At 32.0% G+C, this 20,400-nt stretch overlaps 2 protein-coding genes across 3 annotated transcripts; one reads left to right on the forward strand and one right to left on the reverse strand.

Moving 5' to 3' along the window:
- The first annotated feature begins 21 nt into the window (after nt 1-21).
- Nucleotides 22-10,413, forward strand: LOC141347054 (endoplasmic reticulum-Golgi intermediate compartment protein 3). Of its 2 annotated transcripts, XM_073852028.1 has the most exons (14): nt 22-163; nt 468-538; nt 701-788; nt 1,027-1,146; nt 1,376-1,469; nt 2,884-3,049; nt 3,138-3,195; nt 4,138-4,152; nt 4,469-4,500; nt 4,588-4,684; nt 6,332-6,396; nt 7,466-7,602; nt 7,736-7,791; nt 9,664-10,413. In XM_073852028.1, exons 1-14 carry the CDS (start codon nt 64-66, stop codon nt 9,741-9,743), a joined length of 1,179 nt encoding a protein of 392 aa, XP_073708129.1. In that variant the 5' UTR covers nt 22-63; the 3' UTR covers nt 9,744-10,413. The 2 variants fall into 2 exon arrangements, with proteins under 2 accessions (XP_073708129.1, XP_073708130.1); XM_073852029.1 differs by lacking the exon at nt 4,138-4,152 and having other exon boundaries at nt 9,664-10,412.
- On the reverse strand, nt 4,724-5,978 carry LOC141347056 (reactive oxygen species modulator 1). Its single transcript, XM_073852030.1, has 3 exons — nt 5,830-5,978; nt 5,212-5,342; nt 4,724-5,106 (listed from the first exon to the last, which is right to left on the reverse strand). The coding sequence occupies exons 2-3, from the start codon at nt 5,340-5,342 to the stop codon at nt 4,998-5,000; spliced, it is 240 nt and encodes a 79-aa protein (XP_073708131.1). The 5' UTR covers nt 5,830-5,978; the 3' UTR covers nt 4,724-4,997.
- Nucleotides 10,414-20,400: the final 9,987 nt, after the last annotated feature.

The raw sequence follows: 20,400 nt of genomic DNA on the forward strand, positions 1-20,400 counted from the left end.
ATTTCCTCGGTGTACCGGAAATGGGTCACTGGAAATCGAAGTGACGGCTAGCTTTACCGCCGCATGAGAGGGAGAATGGATGCGTTAAATAAACTTAAACAATTTGACGCTTATCCGAAAACTCTAGAGGACTTCAGGATCAAAACATGTGGAGGAGCCACGGGTGAGTAATACACGTCCACCGGGAGCTGCACAAGTGCTGAGCGCCATTCATACACACAGGCTCATGGGGAGAAAGCAGTGCTGAACAGGCTAATTAACATAAAGTCTTAAAATATGCACACATAATTACATATTGAAATGACACACAAATGAACATAGTTTGAATGGAAAGTGTCACTGGGCCGCATAAATTCAAAACTGTATTAGATAAGAGCCTTGGTTTAATCTGACTGTGATTTAAAAGCCATGTAGATCAGTTTTTAAAAAGTAGTTTCTAATTCACGTGTTCTTTGTTCACTTTAAAGTGACCATCATCAGTGGACTTATCATGCTGATTCTGTTCTTCTCTGAGCTGCAGTATTATCTAACTAAGGAGGTGAGTGAATGACTTTATGCGGCTTTGTGCATTATATGTAACTCATCTGTCAGTCTATAGACTCTTTATCTATATTTTATTTTCTTGTGTGTGTGTTTTTAGAGCGCTTTATAAAATTTCAATGGAATATATTTGAGTTTTGGCTTTGATGTTATCTCTCAGGTCCATCCTGAACTATTTGTAGACACTTCCAGAGGAGACAAACTAAGAATCAACATTGATGTTATTTTTCCACATATGCCTTGTGCTTGTAAGTAAACATTTTGTTTTGTACTTTGTTCTGAACATGGCTCATTTAAGAAGTTGTGTAATGATTCTGAAAGTCCTAAACATATCTGTGTCTCATATCATCCCAAAAACTAGATGCAATCATGCGAAAGCAAACTGACACTTTGTTGCCTAATCAAAGATGGTGTTATGATGTCTACTCTTGCTGTTCTACTTCAGGTTTTTCTGTTATTTAAACATTTGTGATTTTGTTTTCTCAGATCTGAGCATTGATGCCATGGATGTAGCAGGGGAACAGCAGCTAGACGTGGAGCATAACTTGTTTAAACAGAGGCTTGACAAAGAGGGCCAGCCAGTCACGGCAGAGGCTGAAAAACACGGTCAGTATCGTCATAACTAGTGCTTGAACAAACTGTTCTTGTTATGTGATACACTACTGAAAAATGTATGGTATGTTGTTCCTAAAAGATGCCCATTGTTTTCATGTGAAATAACATTTATAAATAAAAGTGGGATGTGCACTTACAAACAAAATGTTGATATACAGATGACATATTTTTGAATCCATGCCTTGATTTGACTTCTTTCTTGCTGTTGTTTTCGGTGCAGATTTGGGGAGAGAGGAAGAAGGGGTGTTTGACGCCAGTAAGCTGGATCCTGACCGCTGCGAGAGCTGTTATGGAGCTGAGACTGATGATTTCAAGTGAGTTTCACCTTTTTCTGATAATGCACCACCACCTCAAACAGAGCAGAAGTTGTTTCCTTATAGAGACATTGCTGGTAGAACAGGTTGTCTGCTGGCATGAAACCAGTTCTGAAAGCTGTAGTTAAGATCCGGTAAATCGACAGGCGCTTACATAGTCCAAATAGCTCAAATTCATCACCATAAAAATCCTCCAGGGCCTCTGTATTTACACTTACTTTGTTAAAAGTAAGTGCCTTGTCAGTCAGCCAGTCAAATTAACAATCACATGTGCATTGTAAACTTTGTTCCCTGCGAAAAAAGTTTTACTAGAAACTGGTTATTGTAGTATTACATAAATAGAGTTGAGGTCAAAAGTTTACTTACACCTTGCAGAATCTGCAAAATGTTAATTAATTTACCAAAATAAGAGGGATCATACAAATGCATGTTATTTTTTTTTTGTTTAGTACTGACCTCAATAATATATCCCACAAGAGAAAATGTTAGTTGAATTTATAAAAATGACCCAATTCACATGTTTACATACGCTTGATTCTTAATACTGTGTTTTTACCTGAATGATCCACAGCTGTGTTTTTTTGTTTAGTGATAGTTGTTCATGAATCTCTTGTTTGCCCTGAACAGTTTAACTGTCTGCTGTTCTTCAGAAACAATCTTCTTCCAACAATGACTCTATGATTGTGAGATCCATCTTTTCATACTGAGGACAATTGAGGAATTCATATGCAACTATTACAGAAGGTTCAAACGCTCACTGATGCTCCAGAAGGAAAGACAAAGCGTTAAGAGCCAGGGGGTGAAAACTTGTTGAATTTGAAGATCAGGGTAAATTTAACTTATTTATTGGGTTGTATTTCCTTCTGGAGCATCAGTGAGCGTTTAAACCTTCTGTAATAGTTGGATAGGAGTCCCTCAGTTGTCCTCAGTGTGAAAAGATGGATCTCAAAATCATACAGTCATTGTTAGAATGGGTTCAAATACACAAAAATGTTGACAAAAAAAGAAACTGTGGGACCTGAAGAATTTTTCTGAGGAATAGTGGGCAGTTTATAACTGTTCAGGTCAAACAATGGACTCATGAACAACTATTACATCTGTGGATCATTTAGGTAACAACACAGTATTAGGAATCAAGTGTATGTAAACTTTTGAACAGGTAATTATTATAAATTCAACTATTATTTTCTCTTGTGGACTATATGTAAATGTCTTTTATGTGAAATATCTTATTCAAGTCAGTACAAAAAAAAAATAACATGTATTTTCATTTATATTTCAAGTAACAAAAATGACTATTAATGGTTTTAGATGACAATAACAACACTGCTTATGATCAGCGCCTGATGTTAACAGCAGATGTATATCAAGCCACAGAGTTTGTGGTTTAAGACGCTAACTGGCTGTTTTGTAGGTGCTGCAATACCTGCGATGACGTGCGGGAGGCATACCGGCGGCGTGGCTGGGCGTTTAAGACTCCTGACTCCATTGAACAGTGTAAGAGAGAGGGCTTTAGCCAGAAGATGCAGGAACAGAAGAATGAGGGATGTCAAGTCTATGGCTTTCTGGAGGTCAATAAGGTAACATGCAGTCCTGTGAATCAGAATTGATTAAGTTCATGGTATATATTCCAAAGAAAATCACAGCATTTCCTATATCTTTCTTCAGGTGGCAGGAAATTTCCATTTTGCTCCTGGAAAAAGCTTCCAGCAATCTCATGTACATGGTAAAGAATGAGGTTTAGTTGTTAAGTATGAATCGAAACCCAAGCCAAAGCTTTTAGGTCTGATACAAAGGCATGTTTATTAGTTCTAGTGGAATTTTAAGGACTGGACCTTTTATGTTCAGTCACAAATCTACACTGAAACAGCTTTTATATTAAGCCTATGTGCCAGTATGCATCAGACCTGAAGGTTTGATTTGTCTGCATGTAGCCAGATGCTTCATGTAGTCTCTCATTTCTTAGTATGCAAACTAGAAGTGCATGGTGAGCCAATCAGTGCTGTACAAATGTCTTGTGATTTGCATTTAGGTAGATAAATACACAGTGCATGTCTCGCATGTTAGCTTTTTTCTGCCTGCTTTCTCAAAACTGTTCATCAGTCTATGCACCTTAGAATCTGTAGTTTAAATCCACTTAAAGTCTATTTGATGTTGACCATTTGCCTTGTTTCTGGGCTGATGAACAGTTGCTTTTCTTGTTGTTGTGTATGCAAGTGTGCCTTTAAAATCTAACGAATTCCTCTATGCTTTCATTACCTTGTGGTGCAAATCAAAGCTGTTTTTTAATGAAATAATTTTTGGGAAGTCTGGGTTTTTAACTTTGGGACAAAAAGGTTTCTATGCTTTCCCACCAAAGCTCACAATCTTTCTAAGTAACAAGGTACAGAACTAACACCAGTTATGCTTGGACATGCATAGGCTATTCTTCCAGTGGCTGCATATATGGTACTTATTAATACACTTTAACAGACCCTGGATTTAAGCACCAAACTTTATTTTAATAGCCCTACTTCAGAAAATAAAAAAAGAGATAATTTGGCAATTGCAATTTTGCTCTAGCATTGGAATTAGCTTTAAAGAGCCTGTGGTTGTTACAAATTCCTCTTGAAACATTGTTTTCCAAAAACAAAACCCATTTAGTGACTATTTTCTCTTCTTTCTGCAGTGCATGCTGTGGAAAGTAAGTTGATCTTTTATATTTTAATAAATTACTTCAAGACAAGTTAGAATTTACCTTGTTACTACATCAGTAATTCAGCTTTTCTCTGCTCATAATATGAGATTTAGACTTTAACTAATAGTTTGTGATTGATATTGCAGTTAATTTGTCATGATTCTCATCAGCAAGTGCATCTGTGACCACTAAACATACTACGCTCTGCCTTTGTTTGAAATCTGTGCAAGCTAATTAAATAATTCCCTTAAATAAGATGCATTGACAAATTGCTCATCTTCGACAACGTTCAATCATGTTTAATTGATTTCTTTATTTTCAGTTCATGATCTGCAGAGCTTTGGACTAGACAATGTAAGTCGCTTCACTTCTTTTCAATAACATTGATATGCCATTGCCCATAATATTAAACCTAACAGAGTTCTTTTGGGATGACCACAGATCAACATGACGCATTTCATCAAACATCTTTCATTTGGCAAAGACTATCCTGGAATTGTCAATCCTTTAGATGGTACTAACATAGCAGCACCTCAAGGTAAGTGCATGTCATTTCTTAAAAGAAAAAATCATTATGGCTAACAGCATAGGTTTGTCCACAATTAAAGAACCCTTCTTTAACTTTTCCATTGTCAAAGGTCACTGCTAGAGGTCAATCCCACAGTTGTCCTCAATGTCATAATCTAGCAACAGTCAACAATTACATCCTAGATTGAGTCCAAGATTTACAGAATTTTTTTTTTATCAGTTTTTATTGACACTTGTGTCCTTGAATGTGGGTATGATAACATAGGGATGAATCTAGAAATGGTTCAAAGTCCTGTAATTACAGAAGTGGCATTAGTGTGATCTCAGCAGCGGATACCCATCCCAATGGCCATGAAGGTTCCAAACGTGCCACCACTTTGCATCATGGTCTTTCCAACTCCCCCCATCAACTCTCGACCCCTCATGCCAATCCTGAATAAAACATAAGCATCTCTATTAAGCAAAAAGTACCAATTTTAGTTAATGTTACAAATATATATGATAAATAATCCTAAAAAAGGCAATGGTTGTTCATACCTGAGACAGGAGAATGTTCCAAACATGGCACCTGCAGCCATTCCCACAGCAAAACCCATCATGAAGCCCATCTTGACTCTGTCAAAGCAACTGGGCTGCGTCTGTCCGTATGATCCTACTGTCACCGGCATCTGGAAAGAGGACAATATTTTGTCTTTAATTACTTTAAATATGTAAAGAGAGAGAGTGTGTGTGTGTGTATATGTGTATATATATATATATATATATATAACTTTAATTTTTGGTCGTCATAGGTGGATTTCGAGCCAGCTGTCATATAATGACCTCTAAAATGCCCTAAAAATGCTACTTGTACCAATGCTGACTAGATAGGTGGCTTACTAGGTTTTTACTGATTAGCCACACACCTGCGTATTAGCTGAAGGTAATTACATAAGTAACTTAAGTGAAACTGGCTTATTTATGAGATTTAAATAAATAAATGTTACGGTTAAAGTTAAACTAAAACATAAAACAGTGAATTTATTACACGCGAGTCGCTAATTTCGTTAAATGTCATCAAGGTCTCTGGCCTTAAACAAACTAACGTTACGTCGAGCACTGTACTGTTCGCAACGATTAATTATCGGAAAATATTTCTGAAGAAACTGTGCTTACCTTGTCAAAATCGCTATGTGAGTGTCTGTATTAGTTCGTTTTCTGAGAAAATTGTCCAATGTTTGCTGTAGGACTGCTTCACACGGACGCCATTACTTGAGAGGAAGTGGATGGTGACGCGGAGAATGTTAGGTTGAGAAGCGCTGCAGCGTCATCTAGCGGTAGAGCCAATCACGTGTTTAGATTGGAGAGTCGCTTGCCCACTAACGGTGAATGTTAAAATTGCAGGGGTTTGTAATGAAACGCCAAATTAGTTTGATCTCCTAAGTATACTATAATAATTTATTCCCTATCATAATAAAGGTTAGAACATTGGAATTATAAACACATGTCACCAACTTGTCCAAAAAAATTTTTTATAAACTTTGTTATACTTACTGTTATCTACTATATCTTACTGTTCTTGTTGTTAGTGCAACAGGATTTTAAGAGAATACTTTAGAGATAAAAGTTGAAGATCCTGTATGTCACATTGACCTTTGCACTCTTTTGCTCTTTACAGCATCAATGATGTACCAGTATTTTGTGAAAATTGTGCCAACGATATACGTTAAAGGAGATGGAGAGGTAAGAGAGCTGAGCTATGGGAAAATAAGGGGGTTAAAAACAGAGCATGCTCACAAAAACTGGTAAAACTGGTTTCTTGGTAAATATGACAGTAAATACACTACCAGTCAAAAGTTTTGGAACTGTAAGATTTTAATTTTTTTTTTAAAGAAGTCTCTCAGGCTCACCAAGCCTACATTTATTTGATCCAAAGTAGAGCTAAAACAGTAAGATTCTGAAATATTTTTGCTATTTAAAATAACTGTTTTCTATTTAAATATATTTTCAAATGTAATTTATTCCTGTGATCAAAGGTGAATTTTTATTGTTATGCTGAAAATAGTAGAATTTTTGTCAGGTTTCTTTGAATAGAAAGTTCAAAAGAACATTTATCTGAAATAAATAAAAAATGTAACATTATAAATGTTTTTATCATCACTTTTTTTTTTGGTCAATTTAAAGCATCCTTGCTAAATAAAAGTATTAATTTCTATCATTATTTCTTCCCCCCCAAAAATAAATATTGACCCTTTTGAATGGTATAGTGTATAATTTTACCAAAACATTTTATTTCAGATAAATGCTGATCTTTGGATCTTTATATTCATCAAAGAATCTTGAAAAAAAAGTACTCAACTGTATTAAATATTGATAATAATATAGAATGAATGATTTCTAAAGGGTGATGCTGAAAATTCAGCTTTAAAATCACAGGAATAAGTTACATTTTAGAATATATTCAAATAGAAAACAGTTATTTTTAAATAGAATAATATTTCACTTTAAATCAAATAAATGCAGGCTTGGTGAGAAGAAGAGACTTTTTTAAAAAACATTCAAATTTTTTCTGTTCAAAAACTTTTGACTGGTAGTGTAAATAAGGTTTTACAGTACTGACAATAACTAAAGTAGTAACAATGCTGTATATAGCTGCAAGTTATGATTGTTATGGTAATCTTTTATTTAAAAAATTTGATTTAAGATGAGAATTAAAAAAAACTATTCAGAATGATTCAATTATTGTCTTATTGATTTTTTTTTTTTTTTAGACATGGGTGATAAAAGAAAATGCTTTTGTCTTTTACTTTAGATTGTTAAAACAAACCAGTTTTCAGTAACGAGACATGAGAAAGTAGCCAATGGGCTGATTGGAGATCAGGGCCTACCTGGTGTGTTTGTGCTTTATGAACTGTCTCCAATGATGGTCAAATTCACAGAGAAGCAGAGGTACGTCTGTTTTGTTAACTTATCATTTAATTGCGTAACATGCATTGAGTTCACTTTGATTTAAAAGAAGTTCTAAAGTAATGTGTGTTTCATGCTGGAATGATTTTGATATTTTTAACACGTGTTTTCGCAGGTCTTTCACCCATTTCCTAACAGGAGTTTGTGCCATTATAGGAGGTGTTTTCACAGGTGAGATTCCAGTCTGTGTTTTGTACTTTCACAGTGGTTTTCACAGAAATGTACTGTGTGTGCAGAATGGAAGAATGTAGACTGTAAACCTACTTTTACTGCTTGTTTTTACTGTGGTGGTAGCATTTTGACATTTACATGCTGAGAACCGTCCTGAACATCATGTACATGAGACATGTGTAAAATCCAGCCAAACCCATTCCAATTCAGCAGCAAAAAGCATCTGTACCATTCAGAAAAGCACAGTCACAAGATTCCACACCCTACACTAAATTTGTTTCTCATGATCTTAAAAACCTTTTGATCTATGGACTAAAGCTTAAAAGCTGAAGATTAGTTTTTAAAGACACTAAGGCCTGATTTCACAGACAAGGCTTAGCCTAAACTAGGATTATGTCATAGTTCAATTAGGACATTTAAGTAATTTTTATAAATGTGCCTTAGGAAAAAACATTACTGGTGTGCATCTGAAAACAAAACAAAGGCACTGATATATTTTAAGATCAGTCAGTGCAGTTTCTTTCAGTTGAAACAGCCCAGACCTACATTTCAGTCTAGGACTAGGCTTAAGCCTTGTCCGTGAAACTGGGGGAAAGTATGTTAATGCATGAGTTAGACTAGATTATAAAGGAAAAGCAGCCAGCAAGTGTCCAGCATGTTGTTTAAGTAAAGCTTAGAGTGTGTCAACTCAAAAAAATCTATAATAGGGCTGCATGATTTGAGGGGGAAAATAGTTTTTGTTTTCCGCAGATTAAAATTGCAATTGTGTTGTTGTTGTTGTTGTTGTTGTTGTTGTTGTTGTTTTCTTTAAGGATTTAGGTTTGCTGTGCTTGTTTGTAAGGTTATAATAATAAGTATTATTATTATTAATTATAATAATAATAATATATTATTATTTAATAATAAATAAAACATAAAAAATAAAATATTAAACGATAAGAAATCTTAACATTTTAATGCTCCAGTGTATATATATATATATATATATATATATATATATATATATAAAATATAATATAATTATATGTATATAAAATATAATAATACATTTTATTTTACAATGAAAAAAAAAATTCCTGATTAAAAATTGCAATTGTTTTTTTTTTTTTCCTTTTTTTCATAATGCAAGGAATTTAAAATTTTAAGGATTTAGGTTTGCTGTGCTTGTTTGTAAGGCTGCAGAATTTGACAAAATATTTTGTTATAACATGACAATAGAATAATAATAATTATATTATTATTTAATAATAATTGTTATTGTTAACATTTTCTTTAATAACACAGATTATTATTATTATTAAATGAAAATTAAACAATAATTAATATTACTATTTAAATACTTCGTTAAAAAAAATAGAGCAAAAATAAAAAAATATATAACAATTTATTTTACCACATAACTGTAAAATTACAATACTAAAATGAAAATAGAAATTATTATTAGTAGTATTTAATAATCAATATTATTATTTTGTTTAAGAATAATACTTATTATTATTGTTATTTTGTTTAATAATATAATAATACTTATTATTGTTGTTGTTAAAATATTAAACAAAAAGAAATATTACTGTTTTAATACTTAACTGTTAAACAATCAAGCAATATTAAAAATGAAAATAAAACTATAGTAATACAATTACTGTAAAACTGAAAAATAACTGTAAAAATTACAATACTAAAATGTCCCTAAGCTATAATATAATCTTTTTGTCACTAATTATACATCAAATATATTTATTTAATTAAATTGCACTTTTATTTGTGTATTTTCATTGTTTTAATGACTTTACTGTATACAACATATGGATGTTAATACTAGATGTACCTGTAGAAGAGCTCACCTTGTCTGTTTCTCTCCTGTCCCTGCAGTTGCTGGACTCATCGATTCTTTGATATACCACTCAGCAAGAGCCATACAGAAGAAGATCGAGCTGGGTAAAGCATCCTAGCACCACGGGGACACTGGGTGCACGACTGTGTCTGGAAACCTCTGTGTTTTAAAGGGAAGATGCCACAATGAAAGCCCCCAGACTGTTTCTTGTTGTGGCCACAGAGCAGTATCCGTCGAAACGGGCCCCTCGCAAACAAGCACAGGAACCGCACGAGGACCTGTGACTAAGACACTGGCCGACTGTATTTTGGAGGATCATTTGAACGTTCGCATTAGCGGCACACTGATGCGACGGTTGTTTACCTCTGCAAATCAAAGCTTTCTTTCAGAGATTTTGGCCTTTATTTGTTCTTTACGAATCACTCGTTGGTTGATTTGAAAATAGTAGTCTTACCTGATCACAAAACCAGTGTTTTCCTGCCTGTCATACGCTGTCAAGAGTTTGGCAGACTAAACCAGCAGTTTTAACAGTCGTTTGAATGAGTTCGGGTCCCTACAGAAGAATCAGAAACAGCAGCCTTTGTCAAACTGAAAAAGACACAAGCGATCTCAACAGGAATCCTGTTCTGTCATCAAGCACACGTCTGGAAACACAGAGACTGCAGTCTGTACAGATCAGTCTGTTTTTTTTTTTTTTGTAACTGCACCTTTAACTCTAAATTCAGGGGCTGGGGTGTGTGTGTGTGTGTGTGTGTGTGTGTGTGTGTGTGTGTGTGTGTGTGTGTGTGTGTGTGTGTGTGTGTGTGTGTGTGTGTGTGTGTGTGTGTGTGTGTGTGTGTGTGTGTGTGTGTGTGTGTGTGTGTGTGTGTGTGTGTGTGTGTGTGTGTGTGTGTGTGTGTGTGTGTGTGTGTGTGTGAGTGTGTGTGTGTGTGTGTGTGTGTGTGTGTGTGAGTTTGTGTGTGTGTGTTTGTGTGTGTGTGTGAGTTTGTGTGTGTGTGTTTGCAGATGGGTGTTTGATATGAGAGTTTTCGTCATGTGTTGTTGCCGGTTTCTTGTGTGTGGGAAAAATGTATTTATATTTTGATTGTTCAAAGCAGTTTTTAAAATGAGAAATAAATGTAACACTGAACTTCAGTGACTGGTTTCTTGTGAATAAGCAACCGTTAAATTTGGTTCGTTTTTATTTAATTATCATTTTTATTTATTTATAGAAACCAAGCCTTGATAAACTACCAGTCAAAAGTTTTTGAACAGTAAGATTTTTAATGTTTTTTTTTTCTGCTCACCAAGCCTGCATTTATTTGATCCAAAGTACAGCAAAAGCAGTAGTATTGTAAAATATTTTTACTATTTAAAATAACTGTTTTCTATGGAAGCCCGTTTCCGCCACTGACTAAAAAATAAAAATAAATATTGCGACTTTTTTTCTCAGAATTGCGAGATACAAACTCGCAATTCTGACTTTTTTTCTGAGAATTGCGAGTTAAAAAGGCAGAATTCTGAGATATAAAGTCGCAATTGCGAGTTTATATCTCAGAATTCTGACTTTATATCTCGCAATTCTGAAATAAAAAGTCGCAATATTTTTTTTTTATTATTCAGTGGCGGAAACGGGCTTCCATAGTTTTCTATTTGAATATATTTTAAAATGTAATTTATTCCTGTGATTTCAAAGCTGAATTTTTAGTATCATTACTTCAGTCACATGATCCTTTACAAATCATTCTAATATTCTGATTTGCTGCTTAAAAAACATTTATTATATTGAAAACAGCTGAGAAGATTTTTTTCAGGTTTCTTTGATAATTAGAAAGTTCAGAAGAACAGCATTTATCTAAAATATAAATTTTTTTGTAACATTATAAATATCTTTATCATCACTTTTGATCATTTTAAAGCATCCTTGCTAAATAAAAGTATCAATTTCTATCATTTCTTTCCTAAAAAACTTATACTGACTCTTTTGATTGTTATAATGTATAATATTACAAAAGCATTTTATTTCAGATAAATGCTGAACTTTGGATCTTTCTATTCATCAAAGAGTCCTGAAATAAATGTAATCAACTGTTTTTAAATATTGATGATAATATTAATAATAATAAATATTTATTGACCAGCAAATCAGCACATTAGAATGATTTCTTAAGGATCATGTGACAATTAAGACTGGAATAATGGTGCTGAAAATTTAGCTTTGCATCGCAGGAATAAATTACATTTTAAAATATATTCAAATAGAAAACTGTTATTTTAAATAGTAAAAATATTTCACAGTTTTACTGTTTTTGCTATACTTCCAGTCAAATAAATGCAGGCTTGGTGAGCACTTCTTTAAAAAACATTACAAAACTTTTGACTGGTAGTGCAGGTGAACTGTACTACTCTATTTTAGGCATATTTCTGTTTACTTCTTTTTAGTGTGTTAATCTCTTACTAAACTGAATATTTAATTGGACAGCCATGACATTTTAACACAAAATTACATTTTGAAATGTCCAGGATGATCATTTTAGTGTATTACATCACCAAAAATACAGTATACTGTACTATTGTATCTATTGTGTTAAATTTACCATCTCTTACTAAACAGATTATTTAATCGGACAGCAAAGAATTACAGTTTTTACACAAAATCAGATTAAAATGTAAAACAACAGTATTTCCAAGATGATCAAAATCATGATTTTGAAAATCTCCTTCACTCATTTAACAAGAAGTATCATAATATTGTTTGAATTGTGTTTTAAACAAAATATGCAGTATATATTCACCTTTTTCTAACTGTATGAGTGGGTGCAGCCATTTGTGACCCTAGACCACAAAACCAGTCTTAAGTAGCACAGGTATATTTGTAGCAATAGCCAAAAATACATTGTATGGGTCAAAATTATAAATGTTTCTTTCATGCCAAAAATCAAGGATATTAAGATTATTAGATTAGATTAGATTAGATTCAACTTTATTGTCATTACACGTGTACAAGTACAAGGCAACGAAATGCAGTTTACGTCTAACCAGGAGTGCAATAAGCAGCAAGTGCAGGATATAGGTATAATTTATAAGTTATAAGTGCACTAATGGGAGATATGTACATGGAGAAACTATGGAAATTATTTACAGATGAAAGTATTGTGGACATAATTTACAGGCGCTATTAACAAGTAGAATGTACAAATAGAGGAGCATAGTATGCAGGTTGTTGTTAACTATAATCAGGAATTGCAGATTGATACGAACATAATATACAGGTAGCTGATTACTAAAGCTTTTACTTCATGTTCCATGAAGATATTTTGTAAGTTTCTTACCATAAATATATCAAAACTTAATTTTTGATTAGTAATATGCATTGCTAAGAACTTCATTTAGACAACTTTAAAGGTGATTTTCTCAATATTTTGATTTTCCTGATTTTCAAATAGCTGTACCTCGGCCAAATATTGTCCTATTGTCCTAACAAACCATACATCAATGAAAAGCTTCTTTATTTAGCTTTCAATGATGTATAAATCAAAATAAATAAAAAATACCCTTATGACTGGTACCCTTTTGTGATCCAGGGTCACATTTGTACATTTTACGGGTCTGACTTCTGGTCTCATCTGTCCAGCTATTTTTAGCTGTACAAAACAGCTAGTTGCTGCTTGATATTGCTAATTATGATCACACTGGTTTGTAGTGCAAACAGTTTTACTGTTTCCCGTTCACGTTGTTATTCTTTATGTTATTTCTCTATAGCGGCTATTGAACCGGAAGTCTCACCCATAGGCTTACTTCCGCCTAAATTGTTTGTTTGGCACAGTATTTAGATAGTAGTACACTAATATCATTCAGGAAACAGTCATCATAGTCTTGCTATTTCCTCAGGATGCACTTGTTCTGAATTAAAGGTCATTCTCTATAAGCAGACAGTCTTTTGCTGTGTATTAATTATTTCATGTGACTGATCCACTGACCTTTTTCTTCTAAATTTTTCTCCTCAGAACAAAGAGCTGACTGTTGGACGGAAAACTTGTTCCGGTGTCATCAGGGAGCAGGTAATGTTAGCCACCAGGTGGAGCTCTTGTATTCTTAAAACGCCACAAGAACCTCAAAACGACTAACGTTATTATTTTTTGTCTTCATCTTCTACTTTTTTTATAAGATAAAATGGGGAACACGTTTATAGCGAGCTGAACACACTGCCATGAGTAATTTCCGGGAAGTGTGTCACAACTGCTTTTGTGCTGAAACATAACTATTCAAGAAACCCATTTTAGCTCGTTTAATTGGTGTAGTTCTGTTATGAGAAGTCCAGACTAAATCTTTAGAGACTTCTGTCTAATTCATTCCATGTGGAAATGTTTCCAGACATTAGTTTCCTGACTCGGTGACTGAACTTTAGTCATACTAGTCTACTTATTGCATAACACGTTATAGACTGTATGCATTATGTAAATCATAACATTTTCTAACAGTAATGTACTATATTGTCACATGACCATATTAGTTTGTATGTTTAATTTAGCAAGTGGCTTATAGTTGACTATAAAAACAACTATAGAAAGTTGTTTTGCTTTTCTTAATGAATCAAGATGTTGAAAGTCACATTTGATTGACTTCCAGCTGATTCGTCATGCAGTTAATTGTGCTGATTTTAGCATCTCTTACTTTAATGATTAATCAACAGGATGGCATTATTTAGTGTATTAGAGTAGCCTACTAAAATATGCAGTGTACAACCAGAGAATGTATTGTATCTCATAATGCAATTCTCTGGACTCAGTTCCATGCATGTAGCTATGAGAAGTATATGGGCCCACTATAAATATTTTATTTTATTTATTTATTTATTTATTTATTATTATTATTTTTTATTCACAAGTTTTCCTATGTATCTATATTAAGAAAATACATAATATTATTTATTTTTAAATTTATTTATTTCATATTTATATATCATTTATAATTATTATTTTTTTTAGTTAGTTTTGCATTGTGAAATGCACAAGGTTTCCTCCATGGCTATATTAACAAAAAAATACAAATATATATATAATATACTTGCTAGTTGCCAGTTGCCTTGAAAAATTAATGTGCATGTTGAGGAAAAACATTTGAAAAAGTAAATTGTAAACAATTCTAGTGTGCTAATTTTAGCATCTCTTACTTTAATGATTATTCAACAGGATGGCATTATTTAGTGTATTAGAGTAGCCTACTAAAATATGCAGTGTACAACCAGAGAATGTATTGTATCTCATAATGCAATTCTCTGGACTCAGTTCCATGCATGTAGCTATGAGAAGTATATGGGCCCACTATAAATATTTTATTTTATTTTATTTTTTTTTATTTATTTATTTATTTATTTATTATTATTATTTTTTTATTCACAAGTTTTCCTATGTATCTATATTAAGAAAATACATAATATTATTTATTTTTAAATTTATTTATTTCATATTTATATATCATTTATAATTATTATTTTTTTTAGTTAGTTTTGCATTGTGAAATGCACAAGGTTTCCTCCATGGCTATATTAAAAAAAAATACAAATATATATATAATATACTTGCTAGTTGCCAGTTGCCTTGAAAAATTAATGTGCATGTTGAGGAAAAACATTTGAAAAAGTAAATTGTAAACAATTCTAGTGTGCTGATTTTAGCATCTCTTACTTTAATGATTATTCAACAGGATGGCATTATTTAGCGTATTAGAGTACTAAAATATGCAGTGTACAACCAGAGAATGTATTGTATCTCAAAATACAATTCTCTGGACTCAGTTCCATGCATGTAGCTATGAGAAGTACATGGGCCCACTATAAATTGCAGAAATATTTAGTATGCAACACTTCCATTGCACAATTTTGATTGTTCAAAACAACAGAACTCTTACTTGTGTGATATTGCTTAGTTGCATTTGTTGCCAGTTGATCTGTGGGAGTCTTTTTTTTTTGCATATTAAGAAATAGGGAAGATCTGAAAATTTTGTGCAACATGGGAAAAACATGACAGTTTGCAAACTCTGCAAAACCGAGCCGAACTCTAATATTAGATGTTCTGTAACGCTGTGATTCACTGTCTGAAGAGTCTGATATTAAAGGACTGGGACGTTATGAAACATGGAGGGCAGGAAGGAAAGAAATGAAAAAGAGGAACAGATGATAGAAAGAACAGAAGGAACCTGTTGAGGATTTGGGCTTTCTTTTTGAGGATTAAAAAAAAAATCAAGCGTCTTTTGTTATTCAAATGATTTGAGCTCCCTATTTAGAGAAAGCAGTGATATTGATTTCTAATATACCTTTTAGACTCTTAATAATAGGCTTGGAAATGAACCTTTAGTATAGAAGGTTTTTTAAAGAACTTATCTTTGCTATTATTTATTATTTTTATACCCCAAATATATTATTTGTATTTTAATTTTAATTTTAATTTTGTATTTAGAAAATCTTTTTTATTTTATTTTATTTTGTGGAAAGCACATGGTTTCCTACATGGCTATATTAAGAAAATGAAGCTTTTTTTCCCGTATGTATTCTTTTTTTTTTTTTTTTTCTAATATACTTACTGTTTTTACACATTGGACTTTTTGGACTCCTAAAGGTAGGCTTGGAAATAAATCTTTTTCATAGAAGGTTTTTTAAAGAAGACCTGGTATTATTTACTTTTATTTATTATTTTTATATCCCAATATTATATTTATTTTATTTTATTTAGTTTTAATTGATTATGCACTATGGAAAGCACAAGATTTCTTACACGGATATATTTTTAAAAATTAAGCATTTTTTATGTATTTATTAATTTTATTTTGTTACATTGCAATGCGTAATTTAAACATGGCTATATTAAATTTTCTAATATACTCAATATTTTTACACATTGGAATTTTTGAATGTAGGTGTGGAAATGAACCCTTTTTTTTGGAAATGAAAGTTTTTTTTAAAGAAAGTATTATATATGGAAGCAAAATAGTCTAAAATGTCATGTATTATTTTATTTTATTTTATTATGGAGGAAAACACATGGTTTCCTACATGGCTATATTAAGAAAATTGAACATTTTTATGTATGTATTTATTTATTTTTTAATATAATTTTATACTTACTGTTTTTACACTGTTTTTATTTTTATTTTATTTTATTTTATTTTATTTTATTTTATTTTATTTTATTTTATTTTATTTTATTTTATTTTATTTTTATTTTATTTTATTTTATTTTATTTTATTTTATTTTATTTTATTATGGTGGAAAATGGTTGGTTTCACATGGTTTCCTGCATGGCTGTATTAAAAAATTAAGCATTTTTTTTTATGTATGTATATACATAAATATGTTATTTATATTTTTATTATTATTTGTGTTTTGTATTTAGAAACATTTTTTATGTTATTTTATGTTATTTTATTTTCCTACATGGCTATATTACAAAATACAAATATATATAATATACTTGCTTGTTGCCAGTTGCCTTGAAAAATTAATGTGCGTGTTGAGCAAAAGCATTTGGAAAAGCTACATGGGTCCTGATCCCTATGAATAATGAATTAATCAGACAGGCAGGGATAGCATTAATTGCTGAGTGTGCACTAAATGCTGGCTGCTGGTTACATGTCAATCCATGAAACTACCTCAGCATAGCATCCCCATCAATGATGATGGAGCAGAAGGAGAAATCATTGCATTAAGAGCGTTGCATTCCTCACTTCTCGCCTCACTGCAAGCTGCAGCTAATCTCTCATATATATTTATTCAGCCTTGCTTTGACATGCAGATCATTAGAGATGGAGACAAAGAGAGAAACTTCACATCTTATCCAGCCAAGGCTTATGCTAATGCCTGATGCTCAATGCATAGCTCATTGATCGCTCGTGTGCCTCCCGGGGTGTTGAGGAAACTAAGGAGACATCTAGTCTTTGCATAGAGGACTAAGAGAGACAACGGGCCTCACTTAATCTAAAGTGGTTAGTTATGCGCTTAGGACAGAAGTTAGTGAGCAGTTACTCCTGACGAGTCTTAGCATGCCTCGGCTGATGGGACATCTGTTAGTACAGCTCCATCATTCACTGTCACCCTAAACACACACCCTGCATTTGTTTCAAATGGCCATCCATCTTTTTTTTTGAGCAATAGTGATTACAGCCGAATTGACTGTTGAGTTGATAGGTGGGGATCATGAAACCTACGCTATGGAATGACAAAACAAATAAGAACAGAATGATCTTTATGGTCCACCAACTATAATGTCTAAAGGTTACTGATGAGAATGCATCTGTTTTATATGGAAGCCTGTTTCCGCCATGGAATAAAATAAATAAATAAGGTAATCGCGACTTTTTATCTAACGATTCAGACTTTTCTACTCAGGATCTTGTGCAATTCTGTGAGTAAAAATATTGTATAATTGTGAGATAAATTTGGAAATGTGAGGGGAAAAAAGTCAGAATTGTAAAATTTAAAGGCGCAGATACCTTTAATTTTTAATTTGTGGTGGAAACAAGCTTTCGTAATTTTGCATTCTTTCCTAATTTAATACAGATTTTTATTGCGTATATATATATTATTAGCATAGCTTACAGATTTTTACAACTATTTTACATTTAAGGCAAGACACCACAGGGTACAGACAGAAGATTTCTGAAATGTTGTGAATAAATATGCACATGAAGTATTTGCTGATTAAATATGCACTGATTTTCATATGGTTCCAGATCAATGTGTAAAACCAGGTATATTTTATTTTATTTATTTGTTTATTTTTTTGCATTGTGGGCGCACAAGGTTTCCCACATAGATAAAGTATAACAAATAGATAAAGTGAAATAAAATAAACATTTAAATGTGTGTTTTTTCCCACTAGTCTGAAAAAAGATAGTCTATGGAAGCAAAATAGTCTAAAATCTTATTTTATTTTATTTTTTGTATTTATTTATTTATGTTTTTGCATCACCCACAATGAAAAAATGGAAAGAAAGTGGAAAGAAATACATATTTAAATGTTTATTTGATTACACTTTATCTATTTGTAACACTTTATCTGTGGGAAACCTTGTGCACCCACAATGCAAAAAAATAAAATAATAATAACAATAATAATAATTAAAATAAATAAATAAAAATAAAATAAAATAATTTAAAATATGTATATAAAATATAAAATAAAATAAAATAAAATAGATTTTAGCCTGATTTGCTTCCATAGACTATATATTTTTTCAGACTAGTGGAAAGAAATACACATTTAAATTTTTATTTTATTACACTTTATCTATTTGTTAAACTTTATCTTTGTTTGAAATCTTGCATACTGTATGATATGGTTAAAATCAAAAATTAAAAAAGTAAAAAAAAATTAAAATGGTCAAAATCTAGTGCTGTCAATTCGAATAATCGCGATTAATTGCATCCAAATAAGATTTCGCCATTTTGAACCATTTTTGAACCAGTTTTTTTTTCATTCATACTGAACGTAAAAATAAAAATAAAATTTTTAAATTCAAATGTTAAAAATTAAATGGTTAAAATCTAGTGCTGTCAATTCAATTAACTGCATCCAAATATGATTTCAAACACTTTGAAGCTAATCTTTTTTTTAATGAACCTGATGTGTTAATATAGCACATTCATTCTGTATGTGTTAAAATGGTTTAAATACAACTTAAAAACAATTTATTTAAATGTAAAAAAAAAACATTCTTGTTTTTTATTAACCTGTGTTCACATTCATACAAAATGTGTTAACATGGTTAAAAAAAAATCATTCAATTTTGTAAAAAAGAAAAAAGTTCAAATCAAGATTCAAATCAAATCTTAATCACGATTAATCGATTTGACGGCACTATTATAATCACAGTATACCTCAAAATATCATTAAACTGCAATCTTATGGGAAAAGATTCTATAATAGTCAATAAACAATCAGCACAGATTTGCATTAAATGGACTGTCATAATGTCAGCAGTATTCATGTGCTCTTCTCATGTTCAGCTCCCTGTGTGACTTACATAACCTGGTTTCACTTCTACCCTAGATTACAACACACAGCTCTGCTGACTGATGAGTGAGGCCTCTTAGAACTGCTGTCCTCTACCTTAATTTAACCTGCTGTATGGACATGACATATATTACACTGGCAGGAACACTTATCCAAAGCAACTTGCAGTCAAATTCATGGCATACATTTTATCTATATGTTCCTTGGAAATAGAACTAAATTGAGCATGGCTATCGTCATGCCCTTCCTATAGCTATGCCATATGTTTTACGTCACATCATTTTATACAATGAATAATAAATATTTTTTGCACTGTTTCAAGGCGGCTAATCAAATATGCAAATTTGACATTGATCATGCGACTCTTTGTACAGATGGTCAGATGTGCTTGCATCCACTGAAGCACAAGATGTCCTTCAAGATGTTGCTGTCTGACACTACAGGCAAAACCATTGTTTTTTGATGCATCAGCCATTTTTTAAGATTTTAGGCTATTTTGCTTCCAAAGACTACCTTTTTCTTTTATTACACTTTATCTGTTTGTTACACTTTATCTATGTGGGAAACCTTGTGCAGCAGCAATGCAATGCAATGCAATAATAAAATAAATAAATAATAAAAAATAAAAAATAAATTTTAATAAAATCTTTTTTAGACTAGTGGAAAGAAATACACATTTAGATGTTTATTTTATTACACTTCATCTATTCACTTTATCTATGTGGGAAACTTTGGTATGAATGTGAATACATCCAGATCATTTAAAAAAAAATTGAATGTCTTCA

This window comes from Garra rufa, chromosome 12, assembly GCF_049309525.1.
Source record: "Garra rufa chromosome 12, GarRuf1.0, whole genome shotgun sequence".
NCBI classification, from domain to species: Eukaryota; Metazoa; Chordata; class Actinopteri; order Cypriniformes; family Cyprinidae; genus Garra; species Garra rufa.

Coding starts and splice junctions, on each gene's coding strand:
- LOC141347054 (XM_073852028.1), top strand. CDS start 64: ATGAGAGGGAGAATGGATGCGTTAAATAAACTTAAACAATTTGACGCT. Junction 164..467: donor AACATGTGGAGGAGCCACGG/GTGAGTAATACA, acceptor TTCACTTTAAAG/TGACCATCATCAGTGGACTT. Junction 789..1,026: donor TCCACATATGCCTTGTGCTT/GTAAGTAAACAT, acceptor TTGTTTTCTCAG/ATCTGAGCATTGATGCCATG.
- LOC141347056 (XM_073852030.1), bottom strand. CDS start 5,342: ATGCCGGTGACAGTAGGATCATACGGACAGACGCAGCCCAGTTGCTTT. Junction 5,107..5,211: donor GGAACATTCTCCTGTCTCAG/GTATGAACAACC, acceptor TGTTTTATTCAG/GATTGGCATGAGGGGTCGAG.